The sequence below is a fragment of the Giraffa tippelskirchi genome, chromosome 5, assembly GCF_054371585.1.
Source record: "Giraffa tippelskirchi isolate mGirTip1 chromosome 5, T2T-mGirTip1v1.2.pri, whole genome shotgun sequence".
NCBI classification, from domain to species: domain Eukaryota; kingdom Metazoa; phylum Chordata; class Mammalia; order Artiodactyla; family Giraffidae; genus Giraffa; species Giraffa tippelskirchi.
This window is the reverse complement of record NC_137279.1, coordinates 126,269,265-126,293,253: the sequence shown is the minus strand read 5'-3', so window position 1 is coordinate 126,293,253 and position 23,989 is coordinate 126,269,265. Positions and strand designations below refer to the sequence as shown.

The 23,989-nt window shown below is 37.4% G+C and overlaps 1 protein-coding gene across 8 annotated transcripts in view; it reads left to right on the top strand.

Moving 5' to 3' along the window:
- The window catches only part of TLCD4 (TLC domain containing 4), a 121,176-nt gene that overhangs the window by 77,651 nt on the left and 19,536 nt on the right, over positions 1-23,989 (top strand). For all 8 annotated transcript variants that reach the window (XM_081486225.1, XM_081486224.1, XM_081486218.1 and 5 more), the window contains 2 exons: positions 1,005-1,099; positions 20,112-20,185. In XM_081486225.1, the coding sequence (XP_081342351.1) occupies positions 1,005-1,099; positions 20,112-20,185 (169 nt within the window). The remainder of the gene's footprint in view (positions 1-1,004; positions 1,100-20,111; positions 20,186-23,989) is intronic.

Here is a 23,989-nt window from a genome sequence, read left to right as displayed (position 1 = left end):
TATTATAAAATCATTATCTTAATATAAATTGGTGATCAAAGAGTATACAGCTGAAATATAGGGAAAATGCATTTAGAGAAGTATAAAGGGCAGTAAATTACTAACACTTTTAAATTTTCTTGGTTTCCACATTTATGGTACTTTTTTCTCTCCTGAAAATTTATAATTTGATAATTTCTTTTATCTTTATGTATATAGTCACATCTAGTTTTATGTTAGTAATTTTTATTTTTATAAAAGTAGCTCCCCATGCTATAAGCTCCAAACCCTTAAAACCTGAATTCTCCTCTGGTTTCCATCCATGATAGCCATTTGTTTCCATGTCTAAATTTCATGTTTAACCATTTGGTAAAGAAAATAGTTGTGTTCAAATTTTGAGACATTTCTGTGTTGTTAAAGGAAACAATTTTCTGAATCACGGTGCTGATTTAGAACTTAAAGAAAATCAATGCCTTGAGCTCTTTTTTAAGATCTCTTTTTAATAGCTATAGTTCTTGGTCCTTTTTTTTCTATTCTGAATTAATATTTAATCACATTCTTTGTTAATTTTTAAATTTTTGTGCTGAATTTGTGTTATAAATTAGTTGGTAATTTTATACCTTTTCTGGGACCATCTTAATCTCTTTGAGTTATTATACTGACAAAAATCGGTAATTTAAGTTTGTTTTACAATTATTTTTATTCAATAATATTTTTGTTTTGTTTAACCCTGGAAACAAGTTATTCTTTTACACTTTCAACAAATACATTACATAGCTATATGCCCAGGCATTGTGATGGATGCCCCTACTTGGTGCTTATCCTAGAGGAGTCGCCATAGTGTGAGGGAGATAGCCTCCGGAGGCACTGGCTTTGTGGTAAAAAGGTAGTTGATCTCCTGATGTGTGAGATAAGGGCTGTGGGCTCAGAGTGGACTGTGGTGAGCTGTCAGGAGAAAGAGTTAAATTCATTTAAAAAATGATGAAGCTTTTTTCCTATGTAATATCTTACTTTCCTTCTTACAGATTTATTGATTCTCATTTGGTATTGGAAAGTGATTGGTGATAAGTATTTTGTAATTCACCATTGTACAGCGCTGTATGGATACTACGTAATACTGGTGAGTGCTAGGATTTCCAGCAGTCTGACAAACAGACAACACTGGGAGTAATGACTCAAGGGTGAACATAAATCTAAACATATAATTCTTACTTTATAAAGGTCAACTCCAAATGCATTCAGGGATCACTCTTGTGATGTTATCTTATATATTAACAAAAATAACACCTTTACTTGTGTATTTGTATTAGTGTGTGTATCTTTGGATTCATAAACTTTGAGAAAGGCAAATGATTCCGATTTCTTGAATGTTCACTTAAAACCTTTAGGATCATGTGGCTCTTGATGTTTGGCTGTCTTTCTAGATGCGTTTATGTTTTAACAGCCAGAGCTACGTATAGATTCCTAGATAACCAGCTAAAATATTTCTTTTCTATTTAATCTCATGTATAATTCCATGTATATGCATGAAGTGAAGTGAAGTGAAAGTTGCTCAGTTGTGTCCGACTCTTTGTGACCCCATGGACTATACAGTCCATGGAATTTTCCAGGCCAGAATACTGGAGTGGGTAGCCTTTCCCTTCTCCAGGGGATCTTCCCAACCCAGGGATTGAGCCCAGGTCTCCTGCATTGCAGGTGGATTCTTTACCAGCTGAGCCACAAGGGAAGCCTGAGAACACTGGAGTGGGTAGCCTATCCCTTCTCCAGCGGATCAACTCAGGAATTGAACCAGTGTCTCCTGCGTTGCAGGAGGATTCTTTACCAACTGGGCTATCAGGGAAGCCCTATAAATGCATAATTGCACTTAAGTAGCCTAGAGAGTGGGGCGGGGAGTGAGGGGGAGTCTTGCTCAGAGACTTCAAGACTGAGCTAATAGAGGATCCAGCAAAATGAATGTAATGTCCAGCACTAATGTACATTAATTTTTATTTCTAACATTATTTTTCTACATTATACACTTTTAAATTAGCAATTTTATATCTTTTACATCTCCTCAGTCAATTATTTTTTAGCCTAGATATACCACCAAACCCAAGATAGGTATTAGGAAATAATAGACATATGTAAACTAGAATAGTATAAATTTTGTGTGATACATGTGGTATACATGTCCATGTTTGCTCTGTTTTAAGACATAAATGTAACCATTGGCTTTTTTTTTTTCTTATTTGGTGTTACTAAAATATGCATATTAGTGGGCATTTGCAACTGTTTTGGAGAAGGAAATGGCAACCCACTCCAGTATTCTTGCCTGGAGAATCCCAGGGACGGTGGAGCCTGGTGGGCTGCCGTCTATGGGGTCGCACAGAGTCGGACACGACTGAAGCGACTTAGCAGCAGCAGCAGCAGCAATGACCTACTTAGTTCTTAGCACAGTCGGACATGACTGGGCGACTTCACTTTCACTTTTCACTTTCCTGCATTGGAGAAGGAAATGGCAACCCACTCCACTATTCTTGCCTGGAGAATCCCAGGGATGGGGGAGCCTGGTGGGCTGCCGTCTATGGGGTCGCACAGAGTCGGACACGACTGAAGCGACTTAGCAGCAGCAGCAGCAACTGTTTTGAGGTCTTTTTAAAAAAACTCATACAAATGTATGTTAATAACATTCTTCCATTTTTCTTTATATTGCCCCACACAAAGATAGCTGGTAAATAAGACATCAATTCACCATTCTGCAAGAATAAGATATAGCAAAGCATCTCTTTATATTACCCATTTGAAGTCATGAGTCTAAATAATTAATGTAAATGTTTTAAAAACTATGTTGGTTTTAATGTTCTTTATAATGCTTATATATCCCAGTAGGTATCCACAATCACTTTATTTTCTGAAACAGTAGGCTTTTTTTACTGGCATTTCCTACTGTTTATTTCCTTGTCTTCCTTTTTAGATTTTAATAGATTATAAGCAATTATAACATATAGGCTTGTACTTTTTGCAGGTCTTGGATAGTTGGAATATACGCACTTTGCTTCCTGAACACTTTTGCTAAAAAGACATGAAAACTGACTAACCTAATATTGGTTAATTCAGGGAAGAATGTATGTGGGTTCATATTTGAGTTTACTATCATGCTGCAGGTTAGAAGTATGGTTTCTGAACACAAGTCACAAATAATCATTGTGCTATGAAAAGAGTATAAGCTGGTGAAGGATAACAGGTCACTTACACGCATTTGTAAATGTGACTAGTATGAAGTGTTGTTCTCTCTTGACCACGGAAGTCACAAGCTTGGCAAGTGGCTGACTGTACATGGGTTGTCAAGTTGAATATTTCATTATGTGGGATGAATGCTGTGTTCTCTTTGAACTTTTATGCCTTTATAAAGAAGTCAGTGACATAAATGCTGGATTTTTAAAAAAGAAATTAACTATTGCCTTTTTTAGTAAAGTTGATAAGATCAACAGCAATATTTTTCAAGAGATGGTTGCTTTTTTGTTATGTCTTCCTATGTTCTATTGTCTGAAATAAATGAATGGTATGAAATAAATTTATCTAATTAAAGTGAATCTATTCATAGGGAAAGAAAATAGAAACAAAATTGATGAACTAATACATGTTTATAGAGATCCTATGTCATTTATAGATCTTACATTTACTATTGAGTATAAGGAAAATTTTCCATGTGGTGAATTCTCAGATCACTTGCTTACATTTTAAGTAAAGCTAACAAAATACCAACAGCAAGTACTACTATTCTTATTTCATATAAACTTTTATGAAATTGTTACCCCGTATGCAATGAGAATTGGTACTTGGAAAGCACTTTGACTTGATACTTCTGCAGCTATTTAAGCTGTTTTTTTCAGATTTTCTAATTGGAACTAAATAAAAAAGTGAAGAATAGAGGCTAATTACCTGTAGGTTTTAAATGTATGCCCTACTGAATAGTTATGTAAGTAACAACTTTACTTTATCTGATATAACAAAAGTCAGATTGTCATGAATTTAGTGTATTGTAGGTTGTAAAAAGGTTTAGAGTTTAAGAGGTTTTCTCTCTTCTGCTTACATAGGAAGGTAAAAAAATTCTACAGTTTTTTCCCTGATATTCAACTTTTACCCCTTGGGCAGGATACTCATAATCAGGGAAAATATGACAGGTTAATCTCTTATCATAAAGGAAGTGACACATTTATGCTTTAATATCCTATTTTTAGGGGTAAACCACCCTCTTTGTACTCCATTTCTGACTTCTTGGGTAGCCTTCCTTTTCTTGTGCTCCTTGTGAATCACTGCCTCCCCTCAACAAAACCAATGAGTTATAGTGTATTTGGAAAACTTTCAAACTTGATACGAAATGACTGGGTCTGTGCATACTTTGCCAACTCTTCTGCATCATTCCACTACTTTAGGATCTAATCATTAAACCATTCCACTGCAATTTAGGAAGAAAATTGGTTTCAGATGCGATTTGTTACATTTATTTCATAGTTGTGTCATACTTCAAGGGTGAGGAGTTTTGGTTTTTGTTTAATATTTTACCCCAGTATGTATCTTTTAAAAACATTGCAAAAAAAAAAAAAAACCATATTGCCAGCAATTACATATGAAGTGGTTTTGAAAAATGAGATTTAGTGTTTCAGATAAAGTTGTAATTTACATCAGGAGACAAGAAGTAGAAAAATACTGATCTTATATTTAGTCTAAAGAAAAATTTCCACAATGCCATGTAATAAATGCCATGACTCACTAACATTTTATAGTTAACAGTGCTTTTTAAAAAAACTATTGTTTTTAAAGATTATTTTAATAATCTTGCCTATTCTCAATTATTTCTTTCCCAGCTGATCCACAAGGGAAGCCATTCTCAATTATGGAGTTCTCTGGTGGCTCAGAAGGTAAAGAATCTGCCCGCTGCCTGCATTGTGGAAGTCCTGGGTTTGATCCCTAGGTCAGGAAGATCCCCTGGAGAAGGAAATGGCTACCGACTCCAGTGTTCTTGCCTGGAGAATTCCATGGGCAAAGGAGCCTGGTGGGCTACAGTCCATTGGGTAGCAAAGAGTAGGACACAACTGAGCGACTAAGCACATCAAATGACTGAAGCAAGGTTAGGAGGAGGAACTAATAATGTGTCAGATGATGTATTTTATATTTAAATGTTTCAGACTGGAATAATAAGCTGAAACAAATAGATGGAACTTAATAGTGAGTGACTGAACTGAACTGAACTGAACTGAATAGTGATGAATGTCAAGGTTTGCATTTGAGTTTGACAGTGTATAAAAAGAGGGAAATGACCTGGAAGTAGCAGATGACCACAATTGCAGGTGTACCAATAGCATGTCCATCTTCTAAAATAGAAAGCTGTTTTTAAATGTGTATTCTATTAGGGGAGATTTGGTATCCAGTTCAAACAAATTAGTTTCCTGGTTAGACCATACCCAAAGCCTCTGGAGTCTCTAAAATTGCCTTTGTCCAGAGGTGAACTGCCAGATAGCTGTAGAAGAAAGATTAGATTAGTAGCTATTGTCCCAAAATAAACAACTGAAGGACCCAGAGAGGTCAGCATAGAAGAGATAAGTTGTAGGACATCTATGTGGTTTTGAAATGTCCTTAGAAATGCGAAACAACTGTTCAATGGAAGAGGAATTAGACTTACTCTGGTTTAACTCAGACATTGGAACTAGGACCAAAGGGGATGGTAATGAGAGGTAGGGGAGACTTCTCTTTTATGAAAGAGACATCCCCAACGAATAGAAGATTTTAACAACAGCCTTTTAAAGTGATTGTTCTCCATAAGGTTTCTTCAATAGATAGGTATAAAAATGGATCTAATAAGCAGAAGCTTTAGGTAGGAGCTTGTACTAAATTATCTTTAATATTCTATTCTAATCTGAGATTCTGTGATTCAGTTGTTTTGATGAAATTATTGGATTTATTCCTAATATGGAGAGCTAAGCACTGGGCAAGTAAGAATAAGCTATATTTTGTCACCAAGTTCTTAAGTAAGGAAGGGGTGCAAGCAGCTGATCTGCAAATCCATTCACTTCCTTGGGAGAAAGGGAGGGGGAGAAAGAAGGCAAGTGACCCAGGTCTAATCTCCTGTCAACTGGACCTTTGAGTAAATACGGTTTGTACTGTTAGAAGAAGGAGATCTTAACTCTGAAATGCCCTTAGCCTATTCCTGGCTGAGGATTCCCTGTAGTAAAGAGAAGCCAGGCTCTGTGAGGCCTGGCTCCTTGGAGAATGTCATGTAGGCTCTACAATATTTTTAGAGGCATAAAATGAAGATGTTTTATAAGATAGACTCCTATTGCTGTGTGAGGAACTTTGTAAACCTCACCTAGTAGAGCCTTCACTTCTTTGGGCCAGAACTGCTTGTTCAACACAGGAAGGACCTGGCTTGTCAACTGCCCTTTATATCTCAAACGTCTCCCTGCATATCCCAAACGTCTCTCTGCTTCCTCTGCATTAATCTGATAGCCTCTCTGCTTGTAGCAATTAGTAAAGCTTAACTCTAGGTAAGATCACTGTTTCCCATGAGCCTGATTTGGCAACCTAGTCCAGTGTGTTAGCTCAAACCTACAACTCTGTCTTGTAAGTAAATCATCAAAAACTTTAAATGATTAAAGTGAAGCAAACAGTAATTGAATACATGGTAGAATTTGTTCCCAAATCTCATTTCTATATTGATGGTGCTTTAAAAGGGTTTTCTTAGATCATGGAAATGACCTAAGTTTCTGAGTTAGTTCAAATAGCCTAGAAAAAAGTACCTCCTAATTGCTACAGTAGAACATAGTCAGTTTCATACAAAGCCCAGTTGGGATGCCCATAAATGACCTCACACCAATTATACAGCCCTAGTGTTGGGAAAATGTGTCCATCCCACTCCACACCATTGATAGTGGCATAATGTTTAGCATCATACTAGCTGTAATAGGTACATAATAATTTTATTTATCTTTCTCCCTCACCTTCTAAATTCCTGACCCTAGCAGTTCTTGGCTATTAGAAAATTAAATTTCTCGTGATAAGAAAATCCAGATTTTCATAATCACTGGCTGAAAGGAGAATTTTCTTTAAGCTCTGAAAGGGATCAGACAAATCTTATTTTGTTTTCTCTCACAGAGTCATGCAGAAGCCATGGCCAGTATGAATTCTATTATAGACAAAGCTCCTTAAAGGTAGATGCCAGAAGTGGAAACACCATATTGACCTATATAGCAAAGAGAGTTTACTCGGTTGTGAGTCTGCCGTAATTTACTACAGTAAAGTATCAAAATGTATAGTTTATTAGGGCTGAATTAAATCTGTCCTCTTAATAGCGTGAGCTGCCGCTGCTGCTAAGTCGCTTCAGTCGTGTCCGACTCTGTGCGACCCCATAGATGGCAGCCCACCAGGCTCCGCCGTCCCTGGGATTCTCCAGGCAAGAACACTGGAGTGGGTTGCCATTTCCTTCTCCAATGCATGAAAGTGAAAAGTGAAAGTGAAGTCGCTCAGTCGTGTCCAACTCTTAGCGACCCCATGGACTGCAGCCTACCAGGCTTCTCTGTCCATGGGATTCTCCAGGCAAGAGTACTAGAGTGGGCTGCTATTGCCTTCTCCATAATAGCGTCTATCTGACTTATATTTTAGTAGGTTTTGTTGATGGGGTAGGGATAAGGTAACAAGGAATTACATGTAACTTGAACCTTATCTAATGGCTACCTCTGCCTGTGATGCTCACTCTCATGGGTGGATTGTATTAAACAGGTTAAGAGTCATTGATGTACAGAATCAGAAAATATGGAAGCCAGGCTACTGAAGCATAGCTCACTGGCTCACAGTGGTTTTGAACTAAGGAGTTGGGGGGTAAGGAATAAGAATATGATAGCTACCTAATTAAATACCACAGGTGGCAAGATTTAAATATAGGAAACTATTTTTAAAAATTCAAGGGACTTCGCTGGACCTCATCAGCCTTGTATTTTACTTTTCACAGAATTGTTGTAGGACCTTTCGCCAAAAAAAATAACTTTATGCAATTTATATATTAGAAAGATAAAGCTGAAGGTAATATGTAGGGGGAGAAAAGTTTTGTGTGGAAGGATATCTTTGAGGAGGTTATTGAAGTAATGTGGCTGATAGATTGTGAAGAACTTAACTTTTGTGGTTTTATTAATGAGGAAGTTCAGTTCAGTTCAGTCGCTCAGTCATGTCCGACTCTTTGCAACGCCATGGACTGCAGCATCAATTCTTCGGCGCTCAGCTTTCTTCACCATCCAACTCTCACATCCATACATGACCACTGGAAAAACCATAGCCTTGACCAGACGGACCTTTGTTGGCAAAGTAATGTCTCTGCTTTTAAATATGCTATCTAGGTTGGTCATACCTTCCTTCCAAGGAGTAAGCATCTTTTAATTTCATGGCTGCAATCACCATCAGCAGTGATTTTGAGCCCAAAAAATTAAAGTCTGACACTGTTTGCACTGTTTCCCCATCTATTTCCCATGAAGTGATGGCACCAGATGCCATGATCTTAGTTTTCTGAACGTTGAGCTTTAAGCCAACTTTTTCACTCTCCTCTTTCACTTTCATCAAGAGGCTCTTTAGTTCTTCTTCACTTTCTGCCATAAGGGTGGTGTCATCTGCGTATCTGAGGTTATTGATATTTCTCCCAGCAATCTTGATTCCAGCTTGTGTTTCTTCCAGCCCAGCGTTTCTCATGATGTACTCTGCATATAAGTTAAATAAGCAGGGTGACAATATACAGCCTTGACGTACTCCTTTTCCTATTTGGAACCAGTCTGTCGTTCCATGTCCATTTCTAACTGTTGCTTCCTGACCTGCATACAGGTTTCTCACGAGACGGGTCAGATGGTCTGGTATTCCCATCCCTTTCAGAATTTTCCACAGTTTATTGTGATCCGCACAGTCAAAGGCTTTGGCATAGTCAATAAAGCAGAAATAGATGTTTTTCTGGAACTCTCTTGCTTGCTTTTTCGATGATCCAGCGGATGTTGGCAATTTGATCTCTTGTTGCTCTGCCTTTTCTAAAACCAACTTGAACATCTGGATGTTCACGGTTCACGTATTGCTGAAGCCTGGCTTGGAGAATTTGAGCATTACTTTACTAGCGTGTGAGATGAGTGCAAATGTGCAGTAGTTTGAGCATTCTTTGGCATTGCCTTTCTTTTATATGTATAATTAAAAAATACTCTTCTGTATATGAATATATATTACAAAAATAGAATCAAACCCCCAAATTTAAAATGTGTTTTACATATTGAAGCATTGCATACAACAAAATAACTCTGGTAATCTGTGTCAGAAAGCAAGGAACCTATCAAAGACTAATAAGATTTTCTTGAGAGAATAGCATTGAAACATGTATATTATCATATGTGAAACAGAACACCATTCCAGGTTCGATGCATGAGACAAATGCTCAGGGCTGGGGCAATGGGATGACCCAGAGGGATGGGATGGGGAGGGAGGAGTGAGAGAGGTTCAGGATGGGGAACACTTGTAAACCCATGACTGATTCATGTCATTGTATGGCAAAAACCACTACAATATTGTAAAATAATTAGCCCCCAACTAAAATAAATAAATTTATTAAAAACAAACAAACAAACAAACAAAACAAAAGGACACTGGAACCAACACAATGGCTATCCCATTGGTTAAAAATGTGACAATTTGATCATCAGTTACAATACTGACTTAGGCCAGTGAAACCCATTGACTCACAAGTTTTTAATTATATTAAAAAAAAGAAGGAAGGAAGAAAGCTGGGTGGTCCTTGCGTGAGGTCTCATGTGGGTGCTGTTAGGTAGCACTTGAGACTGGATAATCTAAAGGCTTGACTGGATTGCAAGGGGCTCATTCAAGTAGCTGGTAGGTCATGCTGGTTCCCTGCTGGGACATCACCAGGCTCTTTGCCTCGAGCTCCTGTATGTGGCCCCTCCATGTGTCTTGAGCTTCTCACGGCCTGGCTACTGTGTTCCAAGAAGGAGCATCTTAAGAGCAAATATTCTAAAACACCCAGGAGGAAACTGCATGGCTCCTTGTGACCTAGCTGCAGAAGACCGGAACGTCATTTCCTCTGCATTCTGGAGGTCAAATGAGTCACTGAGGCCACCCAGATTCAAGGGGAGGAAAGTAAGACCTAAGCACATGATCTGAGGAACACTGTGCACATGCAGGAAGGGACAGAATTGATGGTGATCAGTTAGGTGACTGTCAGTCACGTTTTAATTGGTCAATGTTAGATACCATGTATTATCTTCTTGCTATGGTGGGTAAGAATTTAACTCTCCCACCTCTATTTCCTTTCCCTTCTTTCTCCCCATGTAGTTAAAGTAATTTGAGTTCTTCTCTCAGTTTCTTTGAAAACTTTAAGCATTTTTATTTTGGGTTTGTAGCACCTCTTGATCCTTTAAAGTAAAGATATTTATGCTTCTGTCCCTCTGTTCACGTCTCTCACTCCCACTTTGCTTCCCAGTTTCTGTCATTTGTATGTGTACTTTTGTATCACTAACATTTAACAATATTTGCCTTTTATTCCATAATCATATTGCTTTTCAGTTGATCCTACACAGAGAAAATGAAGTGTTTCTTATGATTGTATTAAAATAGTTCACTGAACAACTAGAATTATTTTTCGTATCTAATTTTTGCTTAGACTATTTGCCTTCTTTTTTTTTCTTCTCCTTGTAACATATACCTTTATCATATATTTGAATTGTCTCATCTCTTCAGTCAAATTCCCCAGATACCTGCCCCTGGAGCTCTCCATTCTCCTGCCCTCTAGGTGTGCTTCTTAATGTCCCAGGCTTCCTGCCATTACTCTTCTGCTTTGAGGCCACTGCTTCCTTTACTCCATATCTGTCTTGGTTTATTCACTCATGCTATAAAGGCAATGGCACCCCACTCCAGTACTCTTGCATGGAAAATCCCATGGACCGAGGAGCCTGGTGGGCTGCCATCTATGGGGTCGCACAGAGTCGGACACGACTGAAGCGACTTAGCAGCAGCAGCAGCATAGTGTATCCTCAAATATTTTCCAAGAAAGAGGGTAAAGGAGGTACACTCTTGAAGTCTTTAGCAAGTTCTGAAAACATTTTTATTTTCAGGCCGTCTAGTTGCATCATTATCTCTGTGGATGGCATATAGATATACAATCATATTTAATTAGTTCTCTATCCTTATGTGTTTGTTCTAAATTTCACTATTGTATATAACTTGAATAAACATTCTTATGTCTCATATTTATGCCTATACATAGTTATTTCAAAGATTAGTTTTGTGGGGTTCCTGGGCAAACGGTATTTACATTTTTAACGATAGTGACATGTTCTACTAAAATTCTCTTTTGAAAGGTTACCCAGTGTCCTCCAAAGATGTATGTGCATATGTGATTGAATTGGTTAACATGTAGGGAGTGTTATGTGTAAATGGTTCTTTTCATCAGGAGATTGGTTGGTTTTGTTGTTGCATCTGTTTGTTTTTGTCTTGTGAATGCTGGCAGTTCATAGGACTGAGGTACTCTGAGGAGGATAGGCCAGAATTTTCTGTGCAGAGTGGAAATGATACCTATAAAAAAGATAGACAGGTACTTGGACAGTCATTAAATATTTGAAGGGTTATGATATGAAAAGAGGGGCTTCCCTAGTGGCTCAGATGGTAAAGAATCTGCCTGCAATGCAGGAAACCCACGTTCAGTCCCTGGGTTGAGAAGATCCCCTGGAGAATGGAATGGCAACCCATTCCATTATTCCTGCCTGGAGAATTCCATGGACAGAAGAGCTGGGCAAGCTATAGTCCATGGGGTTGCAAAAGAGTTGATTACAACTGAGTGTCTAACACTTTCACTTTCATATGAAAAAGTGATTTTGGATAGCCAGAATCTGGAATAGAACTAGTAGCTGGATGTCAAAGAGAGTACAGAATAGTTCTGGAACTTTTGGAAAGCTGCTTTAGAAGATGCTACTCCTCTTAACACACAGTTTTCCATGCTGAGTGACAAACTGGAAGAACTTTTGTAGAAGGGATTTAAGAAATCTGTGGGTAATTGAAATAGGCAATCTTCAGAGGCCATCTCAATCTCACCACATTTTGATGGTCATAAGCATAAACTAGTCATGAAGAAGTAAGTTCAGCTTGGGTGCAGTATAGTTGTGTAAAGTGAGGTATAAAGTTGATACAACCTACTGGGCAAATAAAACAGGTGAATCTTCCCTTAGAAGTATTTATTTTCCTTTCCAACATGGATATTTTTCCTGCAGCAATTAGAAAGTAACATTAACTACTTTTTGAGGAGTGATTATTAATATATAATAAAATAGCATTAGTGAACCTACATTTTAGTCCTATTTGTGATAGTGATCTGTCTTTCCTATCATCTGTTCATTGTCATCACCTCAGGCATGGCCCTTAGTCTTGTGTAGTCATCCAGGGATCAATGACTAGAGTTGAAGGCTTGTACCTAGGCAGGAAAGAATACATCCTTTTAGGACTTGTTCAAACTTATTTAATCTTCTTAATAGCTGTGGTAAGAAAAAGTACCTGGTTCTATTTCACTTTTAACTTAAAAAAAAAGGTTGTGTTTTTTTTTTTTTTTTGCAGTGCTTTTCTGTTTTAGTATTTTTCCTGTTTGCTGTTAGAATGCATTGTGTCTTATTCTCACATCAGTTCTGTCATAAGGATGGTATTCTGCTTGTTTTACACATGGAGAAACTGAGGTTTTGGTCATCTTTGCGCAAGGTCACCCAGGAGAGCTACGGTTCAAATCTAGGTTTTCAGACCACAGGCCCATAATCATTCATTAACACTCCTTGCCTCCTTAAACTTAACTGCTTAATAATCATCATGAATTGCCCAAAGAGGATAATGTTTTACAGACTTTCTAAGCAGTCAGTTAGCCTGTAAGTCTTCATGGAAACTCTATGATGAGTATTGGAATAAAGAGGTCATGGCATCCAGAGACCTCTCATCTATCAGTTAACTGTAACTCTGTCATTCTGTTTTATAAAGTGATGAAGATCATGGTGGTGGCAGTGACAGCCATACACTCCTAACAACAGCTCTGGTACAAAGTATTCCTCTTATTTTAAAGAGATCTGAAAATGGGGTTGGGGAAGTTCATCAGTAGACAAGAGGTGATGGGATGATGAGGGACTCCTCTGTTTGCTTGTGTGCTCATAAAGAACCTGCTTCTAGCTCCTTTCCTTCTGATTGGTAGCTATTACACAGGTCTCAAGTTCCCCTACCTCTTTTAGTTGCCTGCCCACTTTTCCTGTCTTGCCTTCACTAACCTGAATGTATCAAGGTTTGGAGACTAGTCATCTTTTTTTTTTTTTTTTGTTCTCGTAGCAAGTTTATGATAACCTCTAATGCTGCTCTACCGATCTCTTTAAAAAAATAGAAATTGAGATATTTTACTCTTTTCATTTTCAGGCGGAATACTAACGTTCTCATCAGGGTTCACTGACCCACTCAGAAATAGGCCCGAAGGACTCTTTTAGGATTTTGATTTTGGAGGTGATTCTCCTTTACACTGGTTAGCAGGCGAGGCTCAACTCAGGAAACATGGGCCAGGCGCTGCACTAAGCGTTATGGATAGAACAGTAAATGAGACACAGGGGATGTAGGTATTTGCAGGGGGCTAAGTACAATAACAGACAGGAAGGGGTCAGAAGAAACTTTTCAAGTGGAATGTATCAGGTCCACCTAGACAATACTTGCGGGTTTTGTTGAGGGCTTTTGTAAATCTTCCCTAATTGTGATTTCAGAGAAGTAGGGAGCTAGTTTCCTTAGGACTTCGATCTCCGGGTTAGGACAGTAGCTCTTTAATGCTAGTATATATGGGAATCACCTAGAGGACCTGTTAAAACTAGATTACTGGTGTCACCCCCAGGGATACTGATTTAGTAGGTCTGGGATGGGGTCCAAGAATAAAATATGCAAATTTAGCAAGTTCCCAGGAAATGCTAATGCTGCTAGTCTGGGGACCACATTTTGAGAATCATTGGCTTACAACTAACTGATTCTCTTTAGAAAGAGGTAAGAGAAGTTAAGAGAAAGGTCAGGATGTTATGCCCATTTTTTTTAAAGAAAATCTGGAGGAAATTTTTTCAAAATGTGAGAAATTTGTATTTTGGCCATAGTTAGATAAAAACAACGTATCAAATATACTGTTTTTACTAGTAACTTTTAATACTTAAAGAATATCATAAAGTCAGGTTTAATCTGATATTAATTTGATATTTAATTAATAGGTATTTTTAATTCTGTTCCAATTCGAAAGGAGTTGGAAGAAGTAATCTTTTAAACTCTCAAAAAAGTCTTAGTACATCTCATGAACATATTTTTTTATTTTTAAATTTAACTAGAGAGTCATTCACGGAGAAGGCAATGGCATCCCACTCCAGTACTCTTGCCTGGAAAATCCCATGGACGGAGGAGCCTGGTAGGCTACAGTCCATGGGGTCGCTGAGAGTCAGACACGACTGAGCGACTTCACTTTCACTTTTCCCTTTCATGCACTGGAGAAGGAAATGGCAACCCACTCCAGTATTCTTGCCTGGAGAATCCCAGGGATGGCAGAGCTTGGTGGGCTGCCATCTATGGGGTCGCACAGAGTCGGACACGACTGAAGCGACTTAGCAGCAGCAGCAGAGAGTCATTCATAGAATTCTCTTTTAAAATTTAAGACTAAGGCTATTGCTACTATATCATTTCAGTATTTTACATGACTTTGAGGTGTCTTTTAAATATTTTTGAATTTGCATAAAGTGCAAATTAAACAAAAATAAAACAAATTTTAGAATTGGATCTCATCTTTGGAAAAACTGTTTATTTGAAAGACACAGTGAATAATTAAGCAAGGATTTTGACTGACCATAGGAACACATTAACTCACAGTATAGCAGTGTGGACTATCATATTCTCTAAACATTGGATACAGTTTTCTAGAATAACATAGACTTAAGAAAACTAATCAAAAGAAGAAGAAAATCATTAAGAATAATGGATTGAATGAGGAGCTGCCTTTAATTGAGGGGGGAAAGGCAGTGTTATGAATGAGAGAATTTATCCTTAAGAAAAAAGAGGAAATGTTTATTATGTATCTGAATCTATTATAATGAAAGATTATACTGGTAAAAATATTTCCAAGATTTTTACATCTGGTTCAAGTAACAATCTTACTAAAATAACTTTTTTCCTTTCATTTTCTGTCCTCTGCGGCCCCAGTCATATTGTTTGTAGTTTTATACTATTTTCAAGGCTTTTCTCCCTTAACCTATTCACTACAGAATTCAACTATGGAAGGAGAGAAAAGAAGAACATTTCAACTTCAAAATTTTATTTGAATGGTTTGTCATTGAATACAATTTCTTGTTCTTCTGACCTTTTCTTAATTTAACTATTCTGACCACTTCTTTTGGAAAAACTCACCTAAACTTGAAACAAATCACTCAAGCTAAAAATAAGCTCACAAACTATCCAGGAACCTGGAATATGAGTGACAGTTTTTCTCCTCTTCTCTTTGAAGTGCTTTTTTTTCCTGCTGGATGACTTAAGAGAGGCAAGATGCTTGTTCTTTTTGCATTCCCACATCTCCTAGCTGGGAATGTGATTCCTATTACGTATTAAAATGAAAACATTCACCTGCCATTTGGAATTCATTATAATAAAATTCATAATAAAATAAAGTTAGGAGTGGCCTGCCTATGTCTATCCTGGTTTTACCATTTTACCATCAAAAATCCTACATCCCATGAAACCCCTCCCTGTGATGCAAAAAATCATGGCAACCATGATTTACAGTTCACAATAATGGATCATCTGTTGTCGCATCACTCTGAATGATGCACCTTAAATGTGTTGTAATCATGAGCAATAACAGTCATCCTTGACTTTGCCCATTGGATTAATGTTGTATTTTTTTGAAGCAGTGTTAGCTTAATTTATTAGTACTGTACATATTGTGACCATTTTTTCTAAGAGCAGATAATGAAAATGACAACAGTTATGATACCAACACCAGACTACCCCAAGCATGACCAATAAAGAAGATTATAGTAGTTTTTATATATGGAAATATACATAGTACATATTATTGTGTATGGTGATATGTTATCATAGATGGATGGAAAGACAATTAGAAAGTTGGATAACCAAAGCAGAACATACTGCACATTATACATAAAAGAATTTTGGATTGGATTGAATTCTGTCCCCTGTCCCACCCTCACCTCAAATGTATATGTTGAAGTCCTAAGCCCCAGTACTTCAGAATATGACCTAATTTGGAAATAGGGTCATTACAGAGATAATTAGTTAAGTGAAAATCAGGTCATACTTTAGTAGGATTGGTCATTAATCCAGTATGATTGGTGTCCTCATGAAAAGTGGATTTGGTCACCGACACGCACAGAAGGAAAACGTCATATGAAGATTGGAGCTGAGCTGCCAGAAACCAAGGAACCGTTAAAATCTAGGAGAAAGGTCTAAAATAACTTCTTCCCTAAAACATTCAGAAGGAGCATGACTCTGTTGATCCTTGGTCTTGGACTTCTAGCCTCTAGAACTGTAAGATAATACATTTTTGTTGTTTAAGGCATTCAGTTTGCAGTACTTTGTTATGGCAGCCCTAGCTACCAAAACAGGCCTGGTGGAGAAGAGGGTGTAAAAGCACCTGAAGAGACCAAATCTCAGGTCTGGAATAAAACAGGCAGATACATCTTAATCTGTGCTTTTCTCATCTTGCAAAAAGACACCAATGCTCAAATGAAAATAGCAGGCATTGACTTAGCTTGGATATTCCACATGAATGTACACATTTTATCCCCTTGATGGCTCTGTGAAACTGAGTAAAGCTGGATTTCCTGGTTCAGAAGGTGCAACTAAAATATTCTGTAGGTGAAAGAAGGGGAAATTTTGGTAACAGATGTGATGGCTTCTTATATAGAGCTGATTCTGTCAGATCTTACCAGCGGTCATTCTTTCTGCAGTATATCAAGTGATTTATTGAATCACAGCAACAAAATGTTGTCCCCCTCCATCTTTGGTATTTTAATTTGAAAAATGGAGTTTCAAACTGAATTTTTGATTTCTGTGAAGATTATAAAGAAACCACATAAAACATAAAAATTGTTGATATACTATACAAAAAGAAGTTAGATTTTGCTCATCTATCTACATTTTATAGCAGACAGTACTGTTGTCAACTTTGGCAAATTTCGTTCAGTCTATAAACTTCTTACTGAGGAAAGTGGAAAGATATTACCTGCTAGATGTCTTCTACATCTTGCATACAATCCTGTTAAAAAGGAACGTGATTTGCTTACCTGTGACACTAAAGATTTCATAATGAAAGTTCTTTCTCACCTTTCATTTACTCAAAACCCGAAGAAGCACTTAATGAGCTATTTGACTTTATGGAGATGGAGAAAACCTTTGTGGACAAGAGCCTACAAGGAGCTATGACTGCTGCCAGCAAATGTTGGCCTGCTCAGCAAGCATATGTTCAGAGTGTGAGGAAAGAGGAATGTCCTTTAGTTTGGAAATAGATTGAGGATGAGAATGCAGAAAAATGTTGCAGTGAAACAGATATTTTTGTACTGGTTCTCCAAAACTGATGATAGTTGAAGAGGCCATAAGGAGCTAGAAAATGGTGAACTATCAGTACCTGCATCATTTAATGTTATGTGCAGATTGTGAAATTGCATACAATGAAATGAGAAAACTCATACAGTGAAATACTGGCTCAGTTTTTTTGGAAATAACACTGCCTCAGAACTCAAAAATGTTACCAGAGAAGAGTAGCTACATTAAATAGAACTTTTTTTATACTAAAACTATAACTTACTGGAATTCATTCAGTATGCTCTAGGGTATCTTAAAATGATATGTATTATAGACATTTTAGAAATAGATGGCATATATGATGAATTTATACATACAAATGATCTTTCAAACTGCGGGTCTACCAGAACAAGCCTGTAGCTACAAAGTGAATGGATATTGTTAAAGAACTGGAAACTTAGTTCTTATAACTCTAAAAGCCTGCTATTGCTAATAAGTAAAATTTTATGTATTTTATGCTTAAACAACTTTATTGAGAAAATATTTAGCTTGCGATCATCATATTTGACTGATACCAGTAATGTGGACCTCTAAGAGCACAGTTACAAGTCAAAGTAAATTTTATATTTAACTGTAGTTGTTTTAATCCTGCGAAAAATAAAGATATCCTAAAGGCTTTAGACATTTCAGAAAAGTAATATTGGAAAAGGAAATAAAGGGTAAAAATATCCTACTATGTCATGGATAAAAAGATATCATCATTTTTTAATTAAATATGGGTAATAACTGTTTAGTCCTGTTATATTTGCATTCTTTTAAAAAGTCTTACATTTATGCTTCTGAAAATATAACCTACTAATTTTCAACATCAAAGAGAAATAAAAGATCAGAAACACTATAAAAATATTATATTTTTCCACAATTTGATTTGTTTAATTAGTCCCACTATTAATTACTAGTTACTGATATTAACTAGTTTTATTATTTAAGCAAAAGCATTTACTGTAACAGAAAAGTAAATATTACAGAATAATATAGAATTTCAAATTCACACATATTTCTGTGTTAAAGTAACAACACATGTGCATAGTTATTTCCCATGTATTGTCATGTGTCTTTCAACTGCTATGGCTGTGTCCAGTTGCCTCTAAAATGTTGATCATCTTCCCCTTCTTCCCCATCACCCTCCACATGCAGAGAGCTCATCTTGGCTATTGTCTTCATCTCTCTGCTGTCCTCTCTTCTTCCTCATAACCCATTCAGTTTCACTAAGGACAGCGAGTTTGAGATGATGAAGTTTTAGGTTTAGATTTATCTTGGAAAAACTAATTCTTGCAATCCAGCTCTCAATTTTTAACCCCTAAAATAACTTACGTAGAGCAGAACTGAGACTCTTCAAATAAAAAGTCCATTCACTATCATTTTCTAAAATATTGCTTTATATTCCCATTTGGAAGGCAGTGTGCTATAAACAGTGGGAAACATGTTTCTGAAGTTGTATATCTAATGTTTTGAGGGCGTGCATGCTAATTCACTTCAGTCGTGTCTGACTCTTGCAAGCCTATGGACTCCAGCTTGCCAGGTTCCTCTGTCGATGGGATTCTCCAGGCAAGAATAATGGAGTGGGTTGCCATGCCCTCCTCCAGGGAATCTTCCCAACTTTGGAATAAACCCATGTCGCTTATGTGTCCTGCATTGACAGGCAGGTTCTTTTACCAGTAGCACCATCTGGGAATGTTTTGAGGGCAGGTGGGACTATTTCTTTTGGTGTATAATCATAATTCTGATTTAATTGGAAGTACTGGAATGATTCTATTTACCTAGTAACACTTTTAAAATTACATAACATTTTTGGAATGTACACTTTTGGTTTTCTTTCTAATGCTTTTTAACACTATTATACTTTTCTTCTTATTAAATTAGTGGAATGTACTAAGCATTATGTTTCTAAATTCAGAAAGGTCCCCAAAGTATGTGTTTTTAGCTATAGGATCTTCTGATTGACAAATATATTTTTCAGGTCAAATATGATAGATAAGGTTTAACATGTGTTGTTATACTTGGCAAGTGTGTGTCTGCTCATAGGCTTATATTATTATTTAGGAAGTGAAGCACACTCTGGAGATTTTTAAGGTGTGTCTAATGGATATAAAACTACATTCCTATTAGGTATTTAATTGCTATAAAGTTATTCAACTTTTGAAATTCACACTACCATGATCATTATTTCTATGGTAATTTGAGAATGCGGTTACTCATGGCTATTTGCAGAATTCATTAGTTCAGCATGAGACTACTGCTTGAAATCTGTCTTTCTGAGTGAACATTATGTATGTAAAAGAACATAAGTGTGCAATATGTTGTCTTTAAAATATATTGTAGAATTCTAATGACATTTCTAAGTTTTCATAAAGAAGATCACTTTGGCAGACTTGGTTTGTGTTTATATTGATCATTGATTTATGCCAAGAAGCTGTTGAATGTCTCTTCAATGATTGGAGATTTTGATAAGAATGTTAACCCTGACATGATGTTTTATATTTATCACCCAGAAGGAGGGAGCGCTGGTGTACATTGGGAATTTCCGCCTGCTTGCAGAACTTTCCAGCCCTTTTGTGAATCAGCGGTAGGTTACTGATATCATTGATTATTCTTACTTGGGTTGTTTAGTTTGGGGAAATGTTTTCCTCAAGATCCTAGCTATAAAAATGAGAATATGTGATATGAATTATCACCATTGTACAAATGAGGCAATTGAGTGAGCCTTGGAAAGGTGAAGGAAACTTAGCCAAGATTGGTGGTGACCCTGGCTTTTGAACCCAGCTCCCTTTGTGGTATGACAATACTTTGTTTTACTGGATTTATCTTGGATCCAGTTAATATCCCTGACATCAACTTCCTCCTGTTCCTAAATTTTGATATCAATATTATGTTGTCCCTCTTTTAAAAGAATCTTTTAATTTTAGATTTACAGAAAAGTCACAAAAATTACACAAAAACTCCCACATACCCTTCACCTAGTATCCCGTTTTGTTAATATCTTACATTATCACAGAACATTTGTCAAAACTAAGAAGCCAGCATTGACTCGTTATTACTAAGTAAACTATAGACTGTGTTGGATTCCCCAAATTTTTCTATTAGTGTCTTCTTTTTGTTCTATGATTCAATCCAAGCTGCCACGTTGCATTTAGTTGTCAGTCACCCTCCCCGATCTACCCTGGTCTGTAACAGATTCTTAGTCTTTCCTTGTTTTTCATAACCTTAACATTGTTAAAGGATACTTTCCAGTTATTTTGTAGAATCCTGCAGTCTAGATTTACCTATTTTTCTCATGACTAGACAAAGGCTATAGGTTTTTGGAAGGAATCCTATAGAGGTGAAGTGCTCTTCTTGTCGCTTAAAAGCTAGCTTAAAACTCAACATTTGAAAAAGGTGGCTTAAAACTCAGCATTTAAAAAATGAAGATCATGGCATCTGGTCCCATCACTTCATAGCAAATAGATGGGGAAACAATGGAAACAGTGACAGACTTTATTTTTTGGGACTCCAAAATCACTGCAGATGGTGACTGCAGCCATGAAATTAAAAGATGCTTGCTCCTTGGAAGAAAAGCTATGACAAAACTTGACAGCATATTAAAAAGCAGAGACATTACTTTGCCAGCAAAGGTCTATCTAGTCAAAGCTATGGTTTCTTCAGTAGTCATGTGTGGATGTGAGAGTTGGACTATAAAGAAAGCTGCGTGCTGAAGAATTGATGCTTTTGAACTGTGGTGTTGGAGGAGACTCTTGAGAGTCCCTTGGACTGCAAGGAGATCCAACCAGTCCATCCTAAAGGAAATCAATCCTGAATACTCATTGGAAGGACTGATGCTGAAGCTGAAACTCTAATTCTTTGGCCACCTGATGGAAGAACTGACTCATTTGAAAAGACCCTGATGGTGGGAAAGATTGAAGGCAGGAGGAGAAGGGGACGACAGGGGATGAGATGGTTGTTGGATGGCATCACCGACTCAATGGACATGCGTTTGAGCAAGCTCCGGGACTTGGTGATGGACAGGGAAGCCTGGCGTGCTGCAGTCCATGGGGTCGCAAAGAGTCGGACACAACTGAGCAACTGAACTGGCCTGCCCTTGTCACATATCAGGAGCTATATGATATCCCAGTGACATCACTGGGAGTGTGAACTTTACCCTGTGGTTGAAGTGGTGTTTGACAAGTCTCTCTGCTGTGAAGTTTTTCCTTTTCCTTCTTCTCTTCTTTGAGAGCAAGGCATGAAGTATGTAACTCATTCTGGGGAGAAATTAAGCTCTACCTCCTGGAAGGAGGTAGTTGCTCATTTTGACAATGGCTTTATGATTATCGTTTATTACCATTATCTTGTCATTTAACAGGGTCTGCTGTGATTTTTTCTGTGTAATGTTTAGCTGGTCCTTTCATTCCATACCCATGGTCCTAGTTTAGGGCCTTCAGGATCTCGTGGATGATTGATAGCTTTCTAGCTGACTTCCTGATTCTCCATTCACTCACTCTTCAGTCCTTTCTCATACTGCCTCCAAGTCATCTTTCTTTTGTCCCACTTTCAGTGCCTTACTTTCTTACTAAACCCTGTGTCTTCTTTAGAGTCTTCTCTGAACTTTTGAAGCTCTCTGTGATGTCCTCCATGTCTCCAGCCTTATTTCTTACCATTCATTAGAGTTAGTTTTATACCCTTAAACTGTCTCATGCACCTGTGGATTTTTCTCACTTTTCCTCCTTTATTCATATCCTCCATTTTCCCTCCATCTTTGAAAAATTTGCCTATCTTTCAAGTTTTAGGTCAAAGTCCCAAACCCAGGGAAAGCTCCCACGATTACATGTAGCCTTTTGTATCTTAGTACAGAAATAACTCAGAGAATTGGGAGTCAAATCAGACTCACATGTATTAGGGAGCTTACCCTGTATCAAGCCTTGCTAATAATCCCAAGGATACAAGTAATCATGAGACACTGGCAAAGCATGGTGATGTTCAGGACCATCGGCAAGGCTCCCTAAGTTTTTTTTGCATTGGGCACGTTTGGAATAAGGTTACCTACGAAGTCTGTAAGTGATATGTATGGTTCATATTGCTGACATAAAGTAGCTGTCTTGGTTATGAAATATCTCCATTTAATATTCAGATAGTTACAGCGATTATGTAACCTTCCCCAGGGAGGTCAGACTCCATACATCTGTACACTCTAGGTTCATTTATTATAAGCAACCCTAGACTACGTGTATCCTAAAAGTATTCCAAGGATGAAGACTTTTCTGCTGCAAATACCATCATTATGCTTACCAAGAAATTAGCCTCATCACTTGTTTTTCTCGCCAAAGGTGGGAACCATGGTCCTTCCACACCCAAACAGGAGAAATTAGATTACATATCTGCTGCTTAAACTTTTCTTTCCCAGGTACTTATGTACTATCTTATTTTGTTTGCCAGTGTTTCGTATGTTTTAATTTTTATTTCTTCAAGAAGACACCAAGTTCTTTAGCCTTGGCCATTTGAAATTTTTAAAATAAGAGTCCTTCTGCAATTTTTAAAGACTCTGATGATGTGAAAGTATAGAGAGCAAAGAACATGTTCTTTGAAGGCAGGAGACCTGGATTCAAATCCAAGCTGCCCTGCTTCCCACTGTATGTGAGTGGAAAATTATCTCATCTTTCTGGGCCTCTGTTTGTTTGTTTTTTTACCTATAAAACAAGGATAATGATCCCTATAGGCCTCACAGTTTATTGTGAAGATTCTATGTGGTTATATGTTTGGTTGTATATTTACTTACAAGTGTAAAGCACCTGACCTAGTGCTTTTCATTCACTACATATGCAACAAGTTCTAAACGTAGTGTATATTCAATATGCTGAAATCTAGTCAGCACTGGAAGTGCATAGTTTATGTTCGCCTTCTCTACTTGGTTGTATCTTTTTTGTTCTTTAATGCATTAAAACTAGGCTTCCTCTTCTGTCATTTTGCTAGAATGATTTCATTAGAGGTACCAATGACTTGCATGTGCAAAATCCAGTGAACACTCTTTGGTGCCTATCTCATTGCATCTCTCTGTGGACTTGGTACTGTTGGCCATCTCCTTCTAATGCCACAGCCCCCCTTCTCTTTCATGACACTGCATTGGTTCTTGTAGTGCTCTGACCATCCTGTCTCAGTCTTTTATGTAATAGATGCTGGTATTCCCCAGGGCTCTCCTCTGGGCCCACTGACCTTCTCTGTGCTTTCCCCTGAGTGAATTGTGCTTTCAAGGTTTCAGCTTTACCCATTTGCTCAATGTGGTGTAATGAACTATGCCAGAATTTTAGAATCATAGCAACTCAAGTTGCAATTTAACCTTGCCACTTACTTGCTCTGACCTTGGCTAAGTTATGTAACATTCCTGTACTACAGTTGCTCTATC